Source organism: Lepidochelys olivacea, assembly GCF_965140295.1.
Source record: "Lepidochelys olivacea isolate rLepOli2 genome assembly, chromosome: 3".
Taxonomy (NCBI): Eukaryota; Metazoa; Chordata; order Testudines; family Cheloniidae; genus Lepidochelys; species Lepidochelys olivacea.
The window spans coordinates 94732972-94754162 of NC_140413.1; the positions used below are offsets into that span (position 1 = coordinate 94732972).

The window sequence follows — 21191 nt, forward strand, 5'->3', positions numbered from 1 at the left end:
TTGAAAGTGCTGTCCAGAGCAGTCACAATGGAGCACTCTGGGATAGCTCCCGGAGGCCAATACCATCGAATTGCATCCACACTACCCCAAATTCAACCCGGCAATGTCTATTTCAGCGCTAATTCCCTTCGTCGGGGAGGAGTACAGAAATCAATTTTAAGAGCCCTTTAAGTCTACAAAAATGGCTTTGTCGTGTGGCCAGGTGCAGGGTTAAATTGATCTAATGCTGCTAAATTCAACCTAAACTCATAATGTAACAAGTGGCAGCACTTTACCCATAAAGCTGATTCCCATGAAATCCAGCCAAACAATAAAATCTAGAAGTGTTTTAGATTTAAAAAACTAATTTACACAAGGGGGTGTAAGCAAATTGCTGCCCTAAAATAAAGTCATCCATATGCTTAGGTTCTTGGACTGTAAAGACCTGAACTGGTTTAGCTTGCTAGTCCTTTACATGTTCTCCTTTAGAACTGGATGAGTAATTGATAATGAACAGTACATCTGAGAACTCCAGACTGTCTGAGAACAGCCTGTGACTTCTCTTCCCTTCTCAAATGTGTTCGTTTTATTCTCCAAATAACTGCAGTGAAAAATTCTTGGTCTGCAGGTGTAGGGGTTTCTGTCTCAGTATGCCCACCCTATGCTAGAGTCAGAATGAGAAGATGAGAACTTTGAATCAAAGGTACTGCTTACCCTCTAGCAGAGTGGGCACTCCACTGTAATGGATCTAGTTACACCTGTGCCCATCTAATGTGCTTAACAAGACACAAACTATTACAACTGAGGGGAAAGATTCTCTCCTCCCTATCTCTCTTCAAAGGGGTGTTAAAAGGACATGATTGTAAAGATGACTGAGGATGAGTAAGTCACTCAGTAAGTAGAATTGGGCCCAGAATAAGAGAGAGGATGAACTGGTCTACAGGCCTGATCCAAAACCCTCTGATGTTTACTTCACTGGGCTTTGGATTAGCTTCTACACAAGAGAATACTTCACCACAATGCAAAAAATTCTGTTCTCATTTGAGCTGATGTGAATCCAAAGCGTCTCCATTGACTTCAATGGATTTACTTTGGATTTACAACAGAATATCCAAGAGCAGAATTTGGCCATATAATTTTCACAGATATTCATGAGGAAAAATAATATATTAACGACTGTAATGCTTTAACTATATAATCAGTGTTGCCAACTAAACTGCAGTAAATATCTTCACTGATCAAAATATAATTACAATCCCATAATTAGATTTTTAAAAAAATATTAACCCAGTCCTAGATTACTTATGTAATTTATTGAGTCAGTGGAGGGAGAATTCTTATTTTAACATATACAAAAAACCCAACAACCTGCTGATGAGGATCATAAATCTGATAGGTTTTACTGTCAAATTTTATCTTGCCATGAATTTGGGCTTGAGCTACTTAATTTGAGGGATTAAAACCACAAAGCGTTCATGCATTTTGTTTGTTTTAAAATAAAAATTAGTCTGAGGGCTTGATGGCTCAGTAATGGGCAATATGGAGGCTTTCATACCTAGATTACTAGTTCAGAACTACTTAGGTTGGCAATTAACAAGAATCATTAGTCTCTGATCGCTGTTTGGTGGCCTACATGACATGAGTTGATGTTCTCAGTCCATTTCATAATGGAGAGACTTCCACTTCATAAATCATGCTGTCACAGTTAGGAGTCTTGCAGGAAGCCTCAAGATGAAGAGGGGGCAAGGTTTGGGTAGCTGTGGAGAATGAAATATCTTATAATCCTTGGATGTAATCTCCACAGAACAGATCTGAGGCACAATAATGCAGAAACTTGGATTGCTACTTCCTGCTTTGTTGACCAATAGAAGACTTCACTTTTAGGGCTATAACTCCAGCATCTCTCATGAGAACTATATTCAATTTAAGAGAGTAGAAAATGACATGACAATATGTGCATCATCATCATCAAACATGCATAGTCTCCTAAGGGACCATTCCACCAGCAAATGTGATCACAGTTGATGGCGTTGCACCAGACATTGTGTAGTGAAGTTTCCAGATCTGGCTCAATACTGTGAATCCATAAATTTCTGTGGCCCTGTGAGTGGCACCAGGTAGGGTCAGAAAGTTCACCTCTTCAAGTGTCAATGGAGAGTTTGAGAACATAATATGCTGGGTGTCTTTGTCCATCTTAGAGATACGGCCAAAGAGCATGCCACACCACTTTTGAATATAATGAGCCATTGAAGGAAGGCCAGATCTCTGTGAAATTATGACATTTTGCACAAAGTCAAATCACTTTATGCATAGGATTTGGCACTGATAGCACATATGGAATGCCTCTTGCTGCTCCAAGTCTGCCTATACGAGGGTCCATGTTTCTGACCCATATAGCACTACAGGTAGTACACAGGTTTGACAGATCCCATACTTTGTCTCAGTGCAAAGATGTTTTTGCATCCTGAAGTGAGACATGGATTTCATGCAGGAGGCAGCAAGACCTATTCATCAAAAAATATCCAGTTTGCTGAGACTATTAATCCCGCTTACAGCCTAGGTAGATGAACTTGTCAGCACTCTCCATGGTACTCAACCCCATCTGCACTTGTGGGTCTCATGGCCTAATTCTGAGATTCTTGACCTTGGTGTTCTGCTATGAGATGTTCAACCATGTAATGTGGGCAGCGTCTTAGAGACCTTGGAAGGTGGGTCTGAAATTTTCTTTCTTGTCCGCAAACAAGGCAGTGTCGTCAGTGTAATCGTGGCTGGTGAACACTTCTTGGCCAATCTTGAGTCTGACCGGTGGAGCAGTGAGTTTAATATCCAGTTGGTAGCTCAACAGAATAGTGCCGGGACAAGAATATATCCCTGCTGAACACCCAAAGTTGTATAGAAATGCAGTGAAAGCCAGGAACCAACACATACTTTTGCACCAGTACCAATGTAAAGATCATGCACCAGATTTAGCAGAACATCTGAGCAGAACAACTCCTTTCAGTGAGAGCCAAAATGCTGGTCTATTGACTGAATCGAAGGCCACTTTGATGTCAATATATGCCATGTGAAGTGGGCAGTTATGTTCTCGGTGCAGCTCAGCCAGAAGCTGGAAGGTAATGACAGCATCCATTGTTCACTACCCAAAAGTGAAACCTGATTGCTGTGGATGATGATGTCTATGAAGGAGTGGCTGCATCCCACCAAGCAGAATCTGAACAGAGACCTTTCCAGGGAGCAATAACAATAAGATTGGCCTGCAGCTGCCACACTCGGAGCGAGAGCCTTTACTTTTGTACAGGACACTATGATGCTATCTTCCATTCTGCTGATACTTTTCTTAAAGCCCACACTTTTAAGAACAGTTGGTGCAAGCTGATGCTCACTGGTTCCAAGGTCACCATTTTTTTGAGGAGCTCAGGTGAAATACCATCGGGTCCAGCAGCACATCCTCAAGTGATGGAAGATCAGTGTTCATCCCTGGGTCTTCAGCTGTGCAGTTTGCCAAGACATGTAGCTCTGGACAGTTGTCAGCAGGCATGTGGTCCAGCATGCTTTCATAATGTGTTTTCCATCTGACCAGGACCTCATCCATCGATGAGCAAGGGGAGCTGTCTGATTTTGTGATGGGGATGTTAGATGTCTGTTTACGGTGGCCAGCTAGGCACATGATGACTCTGCAGCCGCAATGCAGACAGTTGTATGTGCAGCATGTGCCATGCTTATGAAATAATTTCTATCTCTCTGAAACCATAGCAAATGACAGGTGGGATTTAAATAAAAAGAACAGTTAATAAAATGGTGGGATCACATTATTTCTTGAGGATATGAACTCTAATTGTGTTCCAATACAGAGTCCTCAGGCTTACATGTCCGTATGCGGGCATGCTGGGCCAGTTACTGACATGTTGTTGTAAGCATGATGATCAAGCATTGAACTAGCTATTTTGTTGCTACTTAGGCTGTGAGTCACATGACTTGGGCAAGTGCCTATTTCCCCCCAATTTATGGATTGCAAGCAGAGATAAACACCCCCCTGCAGCCCAGACTTAGGTGCCTATCTCTATGATGGGGTGGGTCTTCACACACATCCCTCTGGTCAGCATCTCCCATTGACTAGCTTAGACAGCTCCCCACCTAGTGTGCTGGCTTTGTGGATCACAGTCTAAGGTGCCTAGCTGTCCCCTTTTAATTGTATAGGGAGTCTAGTTGCCCAGCTCAGACTTCGTAGATCTCAGTGTTGTTTCTGTGATTTTGTTTTCAGTACCTAAAAGTTAGGCTCTGTGACATTGTGTTGCAGCACCCAAGTCCCTTTGTGGATCTGGGGCCTAAGTGATGTAACTAACATCTGTCACACTGAGGGAGAAAACTGCATGCACTGGAGCGTCTTGTTTGGTAGGGTTTTTTTTCTCCAGGGATGGAATAAATTTGAAAAAATCTAATTTGAAAATGGCAGCATTTGCTGCATATAATAAGAAATCTAATTATGGTGTAACTAATTGCTGGATTATATATTTGTTTATTGATTTTCTGGCAGCACCCACAAGATCCTAGTTAGGAACTTTCCAGATAGAAAAGAAGGCTCAATCCCTGCCCAAAGGAGTTCATAATGCAACAATAGACAAATGAACAGATTGAGGCACACTGTATATGTACACACCCACATACAAGTATACTATCAGAGCTAAATAAATGCAATATATATAAGGCCAAATTCAGCGGTACTCTCTGGCTGCTTTGTCCTACTCTGGCAATGCAAAACAGCCAGACACCTAGTTTAGCTGACTGGCTATAGCATCCAGAGTGTCCTGATAAATCTGGCCTATTAAATAGGACATGTAAATGATTCCCAAACTACTCCTCAAGCTTGTCATTGCCAGTCAGCACGTTTTCCAATAGGAATCAGGGAAAAGGTGGATCATGAATGGAGTAAGGATATGGGGCCTTTGGGATACACTCAAGAAGTATATTCTGTCCTGTGATGAATGTAGGCATTTTTGGGAATATGTTTAGGAGCCATATGTGTGCCTTAGTTTACCAAAGACTGGGACATAAATGCTAACTAACTGGGAAACCAAAGCAGAATAAACATGTGAACACAGCATAGCTGGATCCAGGAGAACAAAGGAACGAGGTTTCAGGTGGCTGTTAAGAACTGGGCTCACAGACAGAGAGCCAGGGAGCCAGGATGGTTCCCAGGTGAGCACAGCACTGTGTGGCCATTTCTTCTACTAATACTGAACTCCCAGTTGAGCTTGGCTTTTCCATACTAATCTAAGAATTTTTGGATGCTGTACTCCTGTTGGCTAATAATGCTACCTTGTTTTGAAAAGGCTTCCTGGTGTCGCTGCAGATGCTTGCTGGGTTGCATTGGTCCCTAAAAGGCTAAAACATCTCTCAGCAGTCTGATCTCAGTTGGAGTTGCTGGTGAGAGCCACAGAGTGAGAAAGAAGGGTGCTGGGGCCCAAAGGCACAATCCTGGATGTAGATAGCTCCGGAGCTCACCCTGGTATTTTGGGTGGACCCTTGAGTTCTGGCACGCTAATGGGGTTACTCCTGGGAGGTGGTTGAAAGGCTGGGGGCATTACACAGCCCCTATAAAGCCATGATACATGCATTGGGGGCACATTGTATGTTTATGCCACTTATTCAATAGGGAACAGAAACAGTGTAAGACTGAATGGCCGCAACACTGGAGACAGCATTTGGCTTGGTTCGCCACTGAGCTTAATTTATTGTTCAAAGCTGGGTCTGGGCGTGATTGATTTATTTTAGCCACGTGCAAATACAATAGGCTTTATCTGGTTTTTGTTTTTCTCTCTAGATGCATTACCTCACTTGTAGATGTGACTAAGGCTGTTATCTGTCACAGCTTGTACTCTTCTAAAGTCATTTGGAATGTGATGGTTTTCTTGGCTAGTATTGACAGTCTTCAGCAAATGTCACTATATTTCGCCTACATTTTACTTACTGACAACCGTTTGTGAAACAATTATCAGCATCATGCCTCCCCCTATTTTTTCTTCTTCAGTGGAAAAGCTGGACAGTTACTAATGTTATTTGATTTTATAAAGTAACTTCAATGTGTATCAGTGCTACACAAACCAAATATCAAACCCACACTGAACCTATTCTAGTCTGTATGGATTTTGTAATACCATGCTTCTCACTGTAGTATCTATGTGCCTCCCAGTAGTGCATTAAGCAGCATGACCACACATCTGACGTGCATTTGTTCTATCATCCTCTCCCCAGGGTGGAGTGGTGTGTGCAGTTGAGTGTTTTGTTCTGGAATTTTTTTTTCTAACACAGAGCAGAAAGTGGTGAGGTTTGTGATGGTCCTTACTTCCCAGGGGAGTTTGTTCCACAGTCTTGGACCGGCTTGCAAGAAGCTGTCTCCTGCACATACAAATTTTACCCTTATGTTAAGAGAGTTCCATTGTGCCAGAGGTGTAAAAGTTGTTGACCACAGTCTTCACCCCAGAGCTTTAGTTTTTTTTTAGATACCCTGGGCCCAGACCCAGCAGCTCCTTGAACATAAGGACTGAGAGCTTGAACTTGATTTGACATTTTATGGGAAGCCAGTGTAGAGAGCAGAAGACAGGCCTGATGTGTTCACATTAGCCAGTGTTGCTGAGATGTGCAGCAGAGTTCTGTACTAGCTGGAGTTTCCTAAGCACTGAAGTCCTCAGGTACATTGCATTGCTGTAATCCAGCTGAGAGGACTGGACAATTACCAACAATACCACGTTTTAAGTGTGACCTTAAAAATACTAAGAGAATCATATGTAAATGCATTCTGTCAGCTTGGAGCAGATCCAAAAGTAGCCCTAGAGCTGGAAATTACCCAGTGCACAAATGCCATAACAAGTAAGTGTCAGGTCCAGAACATAAGACCCAAGCAGGAACACAAACATGTCAGGCTTCAGAGAACAGAGGGAGCCAATAGGAATTAAAAACGTTCTGAGTACAAATAACAAAGGTTAAGTGTTATCCCCAAGCTCATAAGTAACCAGTATAACCACATGAGACCAAGAATATGTCAAGAGTTGTGGAAAAACTCATACATGCTGCTTCATTGTAAATGGATTGAAAAGGATGATGCAGGGATGAATTCAGTCTCACTGTGTGGAATGGCACATGTGCATTCTCCTTCTGAGTCATGAAGTAGAGTGCAGAGGCCCATGTGGTCAGCGCTCAGGATGTGGGGAAAACCAGTTTGCCATGTCCTGGCTTCCATTGTTGTCATTCATTAAGAAACTAAAGGGATGGTGGTGGGGGGAAATCCAAGTTGAGGATTTTATTTTCCTTTCTGCTTTAACCTTACTGTGGTTTGAGTAATTTTTGCATGTTAGTTACTGGGAAGTGTGTTGTTCAGTGGTTAGCATAGGGAAGTGGGACTCAAGACATCTGGATTTGGTTCTTGACTCCATGTGTGAGATTGTGCCAGTCACTTACACTTGTCTGTGCTTCCCTTTACCCATCTGTAAAATAGTTGCAATACTCTCCTTCCCAGTGTGTTCTGAGTTTTATTCACATTTGAAAATCATACCGAGAAACTGTGATGAAAGGTGCTATTCAAGTATCTATCTGTCTAGGTTCCTGCTAAGTACCCATCACTATACATTAAGAGAGGAGAGGAAATTACTTTCCAGCATCTTCCTATAGAGGAGGGAGAGATTGAGCCAGAGTCCAACAAATAGGCTCTCATTAGTTCATTTTGGGGAAATATTCAGCTGAACATTCTCCTCTTTTAATGTATGTGTGTGAATTTCTCTTCATCCCCCTCTCTTCTTCTTTTTTTTTTTTTTTTTTTTTTTTTGGTGTTGCTCTGGGTGCTATTGTGGGAAGATTAGGATAAAGAAATAAGTTTTATGTTTATTTGTAAGGGCCCGTGAGGTCTGTGATCATTGTCCCCTCTTCTGGAATTCCAGAGTCTTTGGCCAGTTGCTTAGACCGATCTCTCCCCTGCTCTTGTGAGCTTCACCCTTGAAGTTGACAGTGTCATTGTTCCAGTGGAATGTCACTACTGAGGGAGGTCTTGGTCCCTTATTGAGAGCACACATTGGCCCATTGCCATAGAAAGTCTTAAAGAAGAGGGCCAATATATTGGTTTTCTATGGGGAGGGAGGTCTGTGGAGAGAACAGAGAAGTGGGTTGATGAGCTCTTTAAAGCTGGTGTTGCCTAAGGGCCAGGCTGCTGCATTTTGGACCAGAGTATTTTTAAGGTCAGGACATTCATTGCCAAGTACAGCGAGGTGCATGGACCCAGCCTGGAAGTCGCAATGGCTAGGATTGGCTAACCCATCATCTGCAACCGCTTTACTGGTCTCAAGTGACAGAAAGGCAGCTGTAACTAATTTGGCATCCAAAAACAGTGAAGAATTGAGAAAAACTCCCAGGATACAGTCTAACTGGAATATTTGATAGCAGATTCCTCATATGGTGGGAGATACAGTGGTAGTGGCAAGCTCTTCAAAATGTTTCCCTCTTCCCAGCAGTAATAGTATTAGCATATATGTCATAAATATGTCATATGTCATAAATATAAAGGGAAGGGTAACCACCTTTCTGTATATAATGCTATAAAATCCCTCCTGGCCAGAGGCAAAACCCTTTTACCTGTAAAGGATGAAGAAGCTAAGGTAACCTAGCTGGCACCTGACCCAAAATGACCAATGAGAGGACAAGATACTTTCAAATCTGGAGGGGGGGAACAAAGGGTCTGTCTGTCTGTGTGATACCTTTGCCTGGAACAGATCAGGAATGCAACCTTACAATTCCTGTTAGTTAGTAAAATACTCACCAGCAACCACACACCACACAACAGAACCACTAACCCAGGAACCTATCCTTGCAACAAAGCCCATTGCCAACTGTGTCCACATATCTATTCAGGGGACACCATCATAGGGCCTAATCACATCAGCCACACTATCAGAGGCTCGTTCACCTGCACATCTACCAATGTGATATATGCCATCATGTGCCAGCAATGCCCCTCTGCCATGTACATTGGTCAGACTGGACAGTCTCTGTGTAAAAGAATAAATGGACACAAATCAGATGTCAAGAATTATAACATTCAAAAACCAGTCGGAGAACACTTCAATCTCTCTGGTCACTCGATTACAAATATAAAAGTCACAATATTACAACAAAAAAACTTCAAAAATAAACTCCAATGAGAGACTGCTGAATTGGAATTAATTTGCAAACTGGATACAATTAACTTAGGCTTGAATAGAGACTGGGAGTGGATGGGTCATTACACAAAGTAAAACTATTTCCCCATGTTTATTCCACCCCCCACCGTTCCTCAGACGTTCTTGTCAACTGCTGGAAATGGCCCACCTTGATTATCACTACAAAAGGTTTCCCCCACCCACCCGCTCTCCTACTGGTAATATCTCACCTTAAGTGATCACTCTTGTTACAGTGTGTATGGTAACACCCATTGTTTCATGTTCTCTATGTATATAAATTTCCCCACTGTATTTTCCACTGAATGCATGCGATGAAATGAGCTGTAGCTCACAAAAGCTTATGCTCAAATAAATTTGTTAGTCTCTAAGGTGCCACAAATACTCCTTTTCTTTTTGTTAGTTAGTAAGTAATCTAGCTAGAAATGTGTTAGATTTCCTTTTGTTTAATGAGGTAAAATAAGCTGGTAAAATAAGCTGTGCTGGATGGAATGTATATTCCTGTTTTTGTGTCTTTTTGTAACTTAAGGGTTTGCCTAGAGGGATTCTCTATGTTTTAAATCTGATTACCCTGTAAGGTATTTACCATCCTGATTTTACAGAGGTGATTCTTTTACCTTTTCTTTAATTAAAATTCTTCTGTTAAGAACCCGATTGCTTTTTCATTGTTCTTAACATACAAGGGTTTGGGTCTGTGTTCATGTCAAGGTTCCTCCCCCACTCTGAACTCTAGGGTACAGATGTGGGGACCTGCATGAAAAACCTCCTAAGCTTATCTTTACCAGCTTAGGTCAAAACTTCCCCAAGGTACAAAATATTCCCCCCCGTTGTCCTTGGACTCGCCGCTACCACCACCAAACTAATACTGGTTACTGGGGAAGAGCTGTTTGGACGCGTCTTTCCCCCCAAAATACTTCCCAAAACCCTGCACCCCACTTCCTGGACAAGGTTTGGTAAAAAGCCTCACCAATTTGCCTAGGTGACAACAGACCCAGACCCTTGGATCTTAAGAACAATGAACAATCCTCCCAACACTTGCACCCCCACTTTCCTGGGAAATGTTGGATAAAAAGCCTCACCAATTTGCATAGGTGACCACAGACCCAAACCCTTGGATCTGAGAACAATGAAAAAGCACTCAGTTTTTTACAAGAAGACTTTTAATAAAAAAATAGAAGTAAATAGACATAAAGAAATCCCCCCTGTAAAATCAGGATGGTAGATATCTTACAGGGTAATTAGATTCAAAAACATAGAGAACCCCTCTAGGCAAAACCTTAAGTTACAAAAAAGATACACAGACAGAAATAGTTATTCTATTCAGCACAATTCTTTTCTCAGCCATTTAAAGAAATCATAATCTAACACATACCTAGCTAGATTACTTACTAAAAGTTCTAAGACTCCATTCCTGTTCTGTCCCTGGCAAGAGCAGCATACAGACAGACACAGACCCTTTGTTTCTCTCCCTCCTCCCAGCTTTTGAAAGTATCTTGTCTCCTCATTGGTCATTTTGGTCAGGTGCCAGCGAGGTTACCTTTAGCTTCTTAACCCTTTACAGGTGAGAGGAGCTTTCCCCTGGCCAGGAGGGATTTCAAAGGGGTTTACCCTTCCCTTTATATTTATGACAGTTCACCTGTACAAATTGGTGAGGATTCTTATCAAGCCCTCCCAATGAAAGGGGGTGTAGGGCTTGAGGGGATATTTTGGGGGAAGTCGTCTCCAAGTGGGCTCTTTTCCTGTTCTTTGTTTAAAACGCTTGGTGGTGGCAGCATACGGTTCAAGGACAGGGCAAAGTTTGTACCTTGGGAAGTTTTAACCTAAGCTGGTAAAAATAAGCTTAAGGGGTCTTTCATGCAGGTCCCCACATCTGTACCCTAGAGTTCAGAGTGGGGAAGGAACCTTGACAGCATGTATTATGAGGGAGTCCTAAGTATAGAAGAAATTCTTAGCAGTAGGTAGTAATGCCATCAGAGCATATCGCAACATAAGAGGTTATGAAAACACAGGACTTGCATAGCTAAGGTGTCATTTTCCTCTCTTTTGCACTGCAGGCAGTATATCATTTAATAGGGGCCTAGGCTGCTGTTACATGAAAGCGCTCTTGTAGCCAGAGATCTTTGGAGAAAAATGCCAGAAGAGCACAAAGTATTATTATTATTTATAAGTGAAAACAATGGAAAGCTTTTCATGAATAAAATATGACTTAAATGATGTTGACCATGCATTGAGAGTCCATCAAGATACAGAATAAATCTTAATATGGCTCTGGCCCATTAACTCTTAGTTATTATATGTCATCTTTTCCAGATGTTCTTGAGTATAGTTCTCTGATACAGGAAGGCTTCTTAAAAAATGGACTTTCAAAAGATGACAGTGTTAAGGAATATAACTCTCTCTTTGATGGTGGGCAGAAAGTGTATTTTCTTAAGAACCATGTATGAAGATTTAAAAAAGACAGGTTTCAGAGTAACAGCCGTGTTAGTCTGTATTCGCAAAAAGAAAAGGAGGACTTGTGGCACCTTAGAGACTAACCAATTTATTTGAGCATAAGCTTTTGTGAGCTACAGCTCACTTCATCGGATGCATACTGTGGAAAGTGTAGAAGATCTTTTTATACACACAAAGCATGGTGGGGGGAGGTATTTTTTCATGCTTTGTGTGTATAAAAAGATCTTCTACACTTTCCACAGTATGCATCCAATGAAGTGAGCTGTAGCTCACAAAAGCTTATGCTCAAATAAATTGGTTAGTCTCTAAGGTGCCACAAGTCCTCCTTTTCTTTTTAAAAAAGACAGACATGTTTAAGAATACCAAATGGAGATTTTTTTTTCTTTCTGTTTCTTGTGTGAACTGGGAGCAAAACCAATGTCCGGCACTATGACATTTCATGAGGATTAGTCAGTCCTCCCAAGCAGAATAACCACAGTAATGTGTCTGCGAGTAAGCCTTGCATTCAGGGAAAAGACTGGGAGGAAAAAAAAGGCTTCAAAAATATGTGTATTTCGTGATTTGTCTGCTTAGTCCAATAAAAGATATTACCTCACCCACTGTGCCCCCCTAATATCCTGGGGCCAACATGGCTACAACGACACCACGTATCTTTAAAAACTGCAGTCAAAGAGGAACAATACTGGTCTGGCTAGATCCAGCACAATACTTGACTGGCTAGCTCAAAAGAGGAAGGAGCTGCTTGTGGTACTGGGGGCTGGGCTCCGGGAACAAATAACAACGTTTAAAAGTTTAATGGCTAAGGAAGACACTGATTACAGTCTTGCTCTTTTCTGTTTTGAAATCTGATTTGCAGCCTCTTTCCTTGCTGTCATGAGAAGACAGAGCACATGAGCAATAACTGCAGAACTCCTCTAGGAAGTAAGTAAAAACAGACAAATATTTATGATGAATAATGTATATGCAATACATAATTTCTCCTTTCAGCATTTCTTGTCAGGATAGCATATTAGATGGATGATTATATCAGTTTATATTTATTTAAATCATATATGGGCAAGATTGGCCAGGATTTGAACCTGTGACCATTGTATTCAAGGCAAGAAGGTTCCACCTCCCACCGAGTCTGCACTTACAGGGGCTGCACTTGTTTAAATAGAGCGGTTCATTTACACATTCATGTTGTGTGAAACAGTTCGCTCATGCCTGTCACTACTGGCCATTAATTTTTAAAGTATATTTAGCTCTTGACAAATGCAAAGATGAATTTAGAATATTTATGCTTGAAATTGGAGCTAAACAATGGCAAGGAATTTACAAGAAGGGAGGAAGAATCGTCTTTGTGGCTAAAACACAGGACTAGGAGTCAGGTGAGATGGGTTCTATTTCTGGATCTGCCAGAGCCTTCCTGTGTGACCTTGAGCAAATCGTGTTTAATCTCTTTCTGCCTCAATTTTCCCATCTAGAAGATGGGAAATGGAGACCTACCACACCGGGGTGTTATGAGGCTGACATTACTAGTGACTGTAAAATGCTTTATGCTTCTCAAGTGAAAAGTGCTATAGAAATGAAACGGTTTATAAGCCGCAGTCTAGACAGGAGAAAACAGAGTGGCAACATGGTTTATATTTTCCTTTAAAAAAAATCTCTTCTGAATAGGGACAATTGCCATGAAGAATGTCAGTCAGGACCCCAAAATTCCTAGTCTTCCATTCAGACCACACCTCCTCTCCCCTCCCCATTTAAAGTACGGACCTTATTTATTAAAAAGACTGTCAAACTTCGCAAAAGGAAGTAAATATTACTTTAAATAGAGCAAGTAGTATTTGATTGATAGAAATTACTCTTCTTGTTACCACAAATGATTTGTGTCATGGACAAATTGTTTTGTTGCTGTTAATTTCAGTTACTATTTGTAATTGTTACAAACTATACATACACATTACACTTTGCAACTCTATTCAGCCCACCCCAACCCAGCTCGCCCCTTTGGGTGCAGACACTCCCACCTCAGCTGATATGCCAGGGCCAGATCCTGCAAACACTTTTGCAGGCAAATAACTTTTCTCAGTCCCCTAAGGCCAGATCCAAAGCCCACTGCAGTCAATGAGAGCCTTTCCACTGACTTCAGTGGGCTTTGAAGCAGGCTTTTTAGTGCATAGGGAAATACTGGTTCTACCTATTTACACAAGGACATTATTTGTAAGAGACAACAAGTCTTATTTAAACCTAACTAAAAGTATTTCTGAGGGAACAGGGAAAAGTAAAAGCACCTGTACTTGCAGGATAAAGGACTTTTATGGAATTGTGAGATTTTATGTTTAGTTTTTTGTCAGAACTAAAGCACAGAGTTCTTTCTTTACACCTTGCTCCAGTTGTGGAAGGATTTTGCATCAGCCTAAATAAGGATAATAATAATAATAATCAATGATTAATTAATACAACCCACTGAGTGTTTCTCGGAGACAACATAGCAAGGCAGAGTTTCAATTCCCTTCCAAGTGACTGTCTGGTAAAACCAAGTACAAAGAGAGAGAGAAAAAAAGAAAGGGGATCAAGACACACACACACCCATATACAAGTGGCTCATAGAAAAGCTGCCTCTATTTATTGGTACCTTGTTGGTACTGAGAGCTATCCATTATGCTAGGCTGTGTTTGTTCTGCTAAAGTACAAATGGAAACAGAAGGAATGAACAGTGAAATGTTTTCTCAGAGCATAGATAAAGTTATGGCAGCAGGGTATTGAAGTATGTGACATTTATTAAGAAAGCACTAGCTGGTCACTTTTCACAAGCCATTGACATTTGATTATCCAGAAGCTGACTCACCTTCCATTGTTATGTAACAGGATTACTACATGTTTCAAGACAGACTATGGCTTTTTTTGTTTGTTTGTTTGTTTGTTTTGGTGTGTGTTCTGTTTGCAGACCTTGCTATGAAGAAAGAAGTCAGAAATGACTGATGTGGAGCCTGTGGTCACAGATTTTGCAGCATCGGGAAGGGCAGGCCGCCGAAATGCCTTACCAGATATTCTGGGCTCTCCTGCTGGGGCTGGGGCTGGGGCAGGGACTTCAGACCTGCCACACAAACTAGCTGAACTTTCTGTGTCACAAGGTAATGCCTACAAATTGGTGAGAACTAAGGGTTTCATGTAGTTATCCTCCATTTTCTTCCAAGACCTTCACCATTTCTCTCAGTTTTGTCGTCAAGTGCAATGGTAGTATTTCTTCTCCAGCTAGAACTAAATCTGCATCTGTTTTCCAAAGCAGCCATTAGTTGTGCCCATTAATTGGGACAGGTTAATTTTATACCAGACTTCAGCTAAAATTGCCGTATCCATCCTTATGCCCGTTGTTCGCTAGCTGGGGAGCTGGAATTATATGATGAATTCCAAATCCATGCAGCAGCAACAACAACAAGAAACAACCACCAACACCACAACACTGTTGTGCCACCGATCATCTTGTTAGTCAGTTACTTGCCTTATGTGCCAGATTCTCTTCTGCACTGGGGTCTCAGCACAGGAGGGCAAGAGGTGTCAGGAAGCCACTTGCAGCACCCCAATTCTGAAACCACAGCAGCTTTGGGCCCAACTCAAGCATAAATCAGCACCATCTAGGGATGTTCCTAACTTACTAGAGCTGGATTTCACCCCAGGGGACCATATTTCAGCTGTGAATTTGTGGAGGAGAGCTGTGTTCTGCCTTGTCCTCCTCTGCCAGGTCCACCCACGAAGGGGTGGTGAGAGGACAGCTACACCAGCTTTACCCCAGCTGAGAGTTTGCTCAACTGAAGGGGATTCTCAGCTAGTTTCTGGCCCCTGGGGGCTCTCAAAGAGAGAAGCTGTTCTTATTATTTATCTTCCATGATTGTCTTATCTGCAGTTTCATATATCTCTGAGGTTCTATAACTGATATTTCCACCCCACTGTGGATCACGGGGGACTTGCAAGAGGGTAATGAACAGGCAGACCTTTTCTCAGCAGATCCCACAGGAAGATAGAGCACTTACGTAGAGGAGCAAAAAGGTATCAACTTGCCACCTGCTGGCTTGAAATGAAAAGGGTGGAGAAAGAATCAGAAATTTTGGATGTATGTGTGTGGAGAACAGAAGCACAAAGTTAAAGGGCAGAGCATTATAATGTAGACGGGGAGAGAGATGGGCACAGAAAGAAGAATTATAGAAATGTAGGGCTGGAAGAGACCTCGAGAAGTCATTGAGTCCAGCCCCCAATGCTGAAGCAGGACCAAACAAACCTAGACCATCCCTGACAGGTATTTGTCCGACCTGTTTTTCTAATGTCTATCCTAAATCTCCCTTGCTGAAGATTAAGCCCATAACCTTTGGCATGGCTCCCAGTGCGGGTGCACTGTCTACATTGGCGCTTTACAGCGCTGCAACTTGCTGCGCTCAGGGGGGTGTTTTTTCACACCTCTGAGCGAGAAAGTTGCAGCGCTATAAATTGCCAGTGTAGACAAGCTCTTAGTCTGGGCCCAGTTCCTTTCCCCAGTACAGTTCTTGTTAGTTCCAGCTCAGGTGGTAGCTAGGGGATTTCTCATGACTGGCAGCCCCCTTTGTTCTGTTCCACCCCCTTTTATATTTTTGGCACAAGGCGGCAATCCTTTGTCTCTCTCTTGGTTCCCACCCTTCCTTCTAAATGGAAACGCACCAGGTTTAAGATAGATTCCAGTACGAGGTGACATGTTCACATGTCCTGTGAGACTTCATTACTCACTGGCACCCAGGTATACAGGAAGGCTCACAAGTAAACAGAGCCATTCACAACCAATGTCCTAGTTGATGGGAGCCATCAAGATTCCAAGCCACCATTAATGGCCCAAACTTTGCATTGTTACAATAGTACTTCAGAGTAATACTTCATATTTCTAGTTTCAGATACAAGAATGATACATTCATACAAATAGGATGAACACACTCAGTAGATCATAAGCTTTGTAATGATACCTTACAAGAGACCTTTCGCATAAAGCATATTCCAGTTCCATCACATTTACACTTATAAACATATTTCTGTCAAACATATTGAGTGTAATGTCACACGGGGCTGGCCTGTGCCAGCTGACTTGGGTTTGTGGGGCTTGGGCTGTTCAATTCCAGTGTAGAAGTTCAGGCTCAGACTGCAGCCGAAGTTCTGGGACCCTCCCACTGCACAAGATCCTAGAACCCAAACCCCAGCACAAGCCCCAGCATCTACAATGCAATTAAACAGCCTTTTAGCTTGAGTCTGAGTCAGCTGGCATGGGCCAACCATGAGTTTTTAATTGCAATGTAGACATACCCTAAGAGTCCACTCCACCACATTCTTGATAAATATAATGAGAATTATTTATGTTGGCCAACGTATAAGATTTCATTTTACAAGAACTGTAATAAATCTTTCTACTCTGAGCTCAGCATGGGTCCCTTTATGCTCAGACTGGGGAAAGGGGAGCTGCAATAGTGTAATGAGGGTAAATGCAGGTAAATGGAGATCAACTTTGCATTTGGGGAATCTAGAGTTTAGTTTTGGTTCATTTACCCACATCTCTTTTTTTTTTTTTTTAACCACTGCACCACTGGGAAGCTGCCATTTCGATTACTGAATGGGATGTAGCTGAGAACACTGTGGATTTGGGCTGTTATTCACAGCTGGAGCTGTGGAGGTGGAAACACTGCATTAGCCAAGCCCAATGAAATATTCATTGGTTTAAAAAAAATGTATTAAGCTTTATATAGTTAGGCACAATCACCCTTGAGAGAGAGAGAGAACTAAATTGAATAAAATAGAGTAAACAAAACAGCTGGAGATCAAGAAAGATTCCTCCCATTTGTTTCATTTTAGCCTCTGGAAAGCTTAGTTGTTGGGGGAAAAAAATGTGTTTCTTACCTGAAGCAAATACTCTCCAGCAACCACGCACCACACAACAAAAAACACCAAGCCAGGAACCTATCCTGGAAACAAAGCCCGTTGCCAACTCTGTCCACATAGCTATTCAAGGGACACCATCATAGGACCTAATCACATCAGCCACACTATCAGAGGCTTGTTCACCTACACATCTACCAATGTGATATATGCCATCATGTGCCAGCAATGCCCCTCTGCCATGTACATTGGCCAAACCGGACAGTCTCTACGCAAAAGAATAAATGGACACAAATCTGATATCAGGAATCATAACATTCAAAAACCAGTAGGAGAACACTTCAACCTCTCTGGCCACTCAGTAAAAGACTTAAGGGTGGCAATTCTGCAACAGAAAAGCTTCAAAACAGACTCTAATGAGAAACTGCTGAGCTTGAATTATTATGCCAACTAGATACCATTAACTTGGGTTTGAATAGAGACCGGGAGTGGCTGGGTCATTACCCATATTGAATCTATTTCCCCATGTTAAGTATCCTCACACCTTCTTGTCAACTGTCTAAATGGGCCATCTTGAAAGCTTATGCTCTAATAAATTTGTTAGTCTCTAAGGTGCCACAAGTACTCCTGGTTTTTTTTGCGGATAAAGACTAACACGGCTGCTACTTTGAAAACAGCTCAATAAAGTTCTTACTTAGTGGCAGATGACCCCAGTATGGCTTCTTTCTCAGCCAATCAGCACTAGCTGTGCAAGGACTAAGAGCAGAGGATAAATTATCTGTCACCACCGTCACTCTAAAACAGTGGTTCTCAAACTTTTGTATTGGTGACCCCTTTCACATAGCAAGCCCTCCCTTACAAAATTAAAACCACTTTTTATATATTTAACACTATTATAAAAGCTGGAGGCAAAGTGCAGTTTGGGGTGGAGGCTGACAGCTCGCAGTCCCCCATGTAATAACCCTATGACCCCCTGAGGGGTCCCGACCCACAGTTTGAGAACCCCTGCTCTAGAATTAGAGCTAGCTCATTGCAGCTGGATGCGAGCATGAGCAGCTCAATCAGGGTGCTAAGCAACTCATGAAGGGGCTGCTCTCAACTTCCAGTAACTTCTCTGGTTGTTGAGGGGGCTCAGCACCTCCAGCAGTTGATCAGAATCCTGCAGAATGGAGCTTGTGATGCTAGGGAGCACTGGCTCCAGAATTATGCTTAGTTGCATATTTTCACTCTGGTGGATATAAGATACACAGTTCTTCTTCTTGCTAATGGTAGTTTTATGGCAAGTTCTCCGGGCTGCTTGCTGAAAATTTACCACTTAGGTTCTGACAGTCAAAATTCATAAGACTCAGAGAGCTCCACAGCCAAGTACTGTATACTTAAATCAGAGCTACCTGGTCTGAACAGATCCCTAAAAGCCATAGTCTGCCCTAAATTTGAGTGTGCAAATCCCATTGACATCAGCGGATATACCACCTGTGGCTTGAGGGCAGTATAGTTTTAGAAAGGGCTGCTGAGCAGTAAAGAAAACAAAATAGAGGGCAGTTTACATTTACTTGTATACTTAATCAGTGGTAAAGAATTAACAGTATAATACGTCAGAAGATAGACAGTAGAATTCTATTTTAATGATCTTTTCAGGCTACCATGGTTTTGTTGTATTCAAAGGATCACTCTAACCCAGTCCATAAAAGAGTACACGTTCTAAATCAGAAAGAAAATCTTCACCTTGCAAAGGCAAAGTGGAGTCTATGAAGCATTTCAGTGCTAAGAAAAGTCAGTCATACCATAACTGGCACCCCCATAAATTGTAACATTCTCTGTCTGTCTGCAACCAAGCAACACTCAGAGATATGAAATTCTTTCTTATCTTTGGAAATGACAGGAGAAAAATCAAAGAAATTATCTCCAGTTTTAATCTTACAACAAAATACCCATTGATCAGTATAAGCACAGGGCAAGCAACTCAGCATCAATAGGGAATTGCTGTTGGAAAATGAGATGCAAGTCATATCTGTCTAAGCTATCTATTCTAGCTGTCAAGTGGTTTTGCTAAAACATCTGTCACTGTGGTAGTTAAGAGCTAGCAGTGATCAGTAAATATTTATCTTTGATTAAATGGCCAACCTCTTGAATGAGAATGCATGCTGCTGGGAGTTTTATCATGTATTTATTATGTCTCTTTAGATGAAGAAGCAGAGGGTGGAGAAATATCCGAAACCATGTTGGAAAATCCAGAGATAGAAGGAAAAAGCAGTGCCTCCTAATCTCTAGAGACTGTGGATTTACAATGTCCATCAACAGACTTTACAAATGTTCTGTTTTTCACAGATTCCAAGTCCTAGTAGAAACTGTAGTGGTCTGGGCAGGACTATGCAACACAATTGTGTCTGGATGACATTAATTTGCAGCTACTAATTAGGGTTTTCCTGCTGTTTTCTACTGTAGTCCATCAAAAAGCAAGTAATCTACAAATCTCAATTGGGAAAAAACTAAAGAATATATGTGATTTTTTTTTAAAATTCTTGTCAGTTGCACCATATTGATACTAAGCCAACCAAACCCTTTTTGATAATTTCAATGATTATGGTTAACAGCTGTACAAAACAATAACCATGCTAAATATAACTCCTGATTAATTTTCCAAATTATTTTTTTCAGTGACACCAAGTCTTGTTTCCCATCCAAGATGAGATTATGTCAAGTGTACTGGGATGCAGATAGGGAGGGGATGTTTCTGATCTTTAAAGGTAGAAGAAACACACACATCCATGATGTACAAACTTTTGGAACTTTGAGGTTTTTGTTCTCTTTGAGAAGAGAAATGGGGTGAAAAAGCCTTGAAATAAAACATTTTTTTCCATATGCTTCTTAAAACACCAAAAAACTTTTTGAAAATCTCTTCAGTTTATTCAACCCTATCCCCAGGCAGATAATCTCTGGGTTGTTCTATTCCCAACAATTATACTACTTCTGTCTTTTCTGTACACAGCCTCAATATTCTATTTGTTCAGATGTATTTAAAATAAAAGAGCAACATTTGTAAGTGATTTAAATTGTTTACTCTCACCCTGGATATTAAATAGATCCCATCTCTTTTGTCTTCTTGAATCTTTGATGTACCTCCTTTATGGCAAGGAATGAATCAGAAGTACCATAATACACAATGCTTTTGTTTCATTTGTGGTTTTTTGGTTTGTCTATTTATGATGGAGCTATTCCATTCATTCTGGGTTTACTAAAATATATTTAAACAAAGACTCTCTGCCTGCACTAAAAGATCCTCCATGTTTTGTTACAAAGATTGTATCCCTGAAAATATTTTGCATGTATCCCTTTATTATTCAGGATATGGAGTCACATAAAGGCATGCACTTCTGTTGAAATCGGAGTCAATGGTCATTTGAAATTCTTACAAAGGTATAGAGTGCAGCTAATTCTGATAATCAGGCACTTTTATTTGCACACTGTGTTTCTGTTGGAATATGGCTTACAGGTGGAGGTATTAATGATACATGAAAATTGGCAATACTCAAAGGATGATGATCATAAATCCCACACAGAGCCAGAGCAATGGGGCTTTATGCTGCTGGCTGTCCTATAGAGGGAGAGGGGCATGAATGCACACCCTAGCCTAGAGGCAAGACGGAGGGCTGCATCACAGTCAGTAGGCCAGTCTATAAGACAGCAAAGTGA

The 21191-nt window shown here is 41.5% G+C and overlaps 1 protein-coding gene across 3 annotated transcripts in view; it reads left to right on the forward strand.

Annotated features, from left to right (window-relative positions):
- PKIB (cAMP-dependent protein kinase inhibitor beta) overlaps positions 1 to 20591 on the forward strand; it is a 108327-nt gene extending 87736 nt beyond the window's left edge. For all 3 annotated transcript variants that reach the window (XM_084625051.1, XM_084625049.1, XM_084625050.1), the window contains exons 2-4: positions 12487 to 12551; positions 14560 to 14746; positions 19683 to 20591. In XM_084625051.1, coding sequence (XP_084481177.1) covers positions 14587 to 14746; positions 19683 to 19762 — 240 coding nt within the window. In that variant the 5' untranslated portion in view covers positions 12487 to 12551; positions 14560 to 14586 and the 3' untranslated portion in view covers positions 19763 to 20591. The remainder of the gene's footprint in view (positions 1 to 12486; positions 12552 to 14559; positions 14747 to 19682) is intronic.
- Positions 20592 to 21191: the final 600 nt, after the last annotated feature.